The sequence below is a fragment of the Bison bison genome, unplaced genomic scaffold, assembly GCF_000754665.1.
Source record: "Bison bison bison isolate TAMUID 2011002044 unplaced genomic scaffold, Bison_UMD1.0 scf7180017864063, whole genome shotgun sequence".
Classification (NCBI taxonomy): Eukaryota; Metazoa; Chordata; class Mammalia; order Artiodactyla; family Bovidae; genus Bison; species Bison bison.
The window spans coordinates 15,872,019-15,873,395 of NW_011494635.1; the positions used below are offsets into that span (position 1 = coordinate 15,872,019).

Sequence of the window (1,377 nt, forward strand, 5' to 3'; positions counted from 1 at the left end):
GGGAGCCCCACCCCAACCTGTCCCCCTCCTCTGTCTTGGGCTTGGCAGGGGGCAGTCCAGGGCTCCCTCTGCTCTAAGCTTTGTGTCAGCCTAGCTTTACAAATGTACCAGCTGCTGGGCACCCCTGGGCATCAGTGTACACGACTAGCCCCGCTGGCTGTTGGGCTGGGTGGGGAGGGGACTTACTGTGGGCCCCACGGCCCCTGGGGGTCCTCGCTCGCCGTTGCTGCCCCTAGCCCCCACAGTACCTTGGAAGCCCTATGAAAGTGGGAGGTTGGGTTTGGTGGCTGTCCCCCGGGGGTGGCCTCTCCCTCCAAGTCCCCCCACCCTGAACCAAGATCAGACTCCTCAGCTTGTCCCCAGCCTCACACCAGCTGAGCCCCACACCCACCCAGCAGGCCCTGCTTTCCTCACCTACCCAGGGCAGTCCTGGCCCACCCTGACCACTGGCACTGGTTCTAGAGGAATATGTCCCAGTTGTCCAGGTGTGACTGCAGGCCAGGCCTCCCAGGGGTGGCCTATTGCAGGAGGGGCAGCTTGGCCTCCCTGGTACCCAGTGAGGTACCAGGGAGACCAAGCCCAGGAGACCCTGGCCAGGTCTGGGCTGCTGGCCCTAGTCCCCAACCCAGAGCAGCTCCCTGGCTCTGAGTTCAGCTAGGACCTCTGGGAACACTGGGCTGGGAGGAAGCTACTTCCGAGTGAGGGGGTTGCCCCCACTCTCTAGTGGGAAGGGAGCCAGACCCACCCGTCCGCCCTTCCCAGGCCCAACTAGGGGCTCAGGCACCTTCCTGCTGTGTGCCGTCAGGGTGCAGGCGAGGCTGGGGGCTGCACAAATGCATTTCCTACCAACTTCTCTGGTGGGGTGAGAAGAGGGGGCTACCTCTGTGCTCCTGAGCACAGGACACACACCCCACCGCAGTCTAAGTCCCTGCCCCAGCCCAGGAGAGAGAGGCCCTCCCTGGGTCACCATGTTCAGCTCAGCCTCAAGGAAACTTGAGGGATGCCAGTGGGATGTGCAGGGCTGGAGGGCTCACAGAGGAGGCAGTGCTTACCCTAGGGCCTGGGGGGCCAGGCAGTCCAGCAGTCCCCTCCAGGCCTCTCATTCCCTGAGGGCAAAGGAAGGGTGGGCGGGGGCAGGGCTGGTACCCCTGAAAGCCCCTCCCATGATGATCACCAAGACCCACAGCTATGGGGGGTACATGCCTGTGCCTGGCTGAAGCTGGCCCATCTCAAGGCCTGGCCCCGCCCTGGGCAGTGACTGCACCTGCCCCCGGTCAGTATGGGCTGATACTCCCCTCCCCACTAGCCAGGCCATGCAGAGGGCAGGGTGGGGCAGAGAAGGAAGCCCCCACTGCCTCCATCTCAAGACCCTTCAGC

General features: G+C 64.3%; 1 protein-coding gene across 1 annotated transcript in view; it reads right to left on the reverse strand.

Moving 5' to 3' along the window:
• Positions 1-1,377, reverse strand: part of COL20A1 (collagen, type XX, alpha 1) — a 22,276-nt gene that overhangs the window by 2,036 nt on the left and 18,863 nt on the right. Inside the window, exons 29-30 of the mRNA XM_010836650.1 lie at positions 1,053-1,106; positions 187-258 (exon numbers count right to left, since the gene is read on the reverse strand). Of these exons, the coding sequence (XP_010834952.1) occupies positions 187-258; positions 1,053-1,106 (126 nt within the window). The remainder of the gene's footprint in view (positions 1-186; positions 259-1,052; positions 1,107-1,377) is intronic.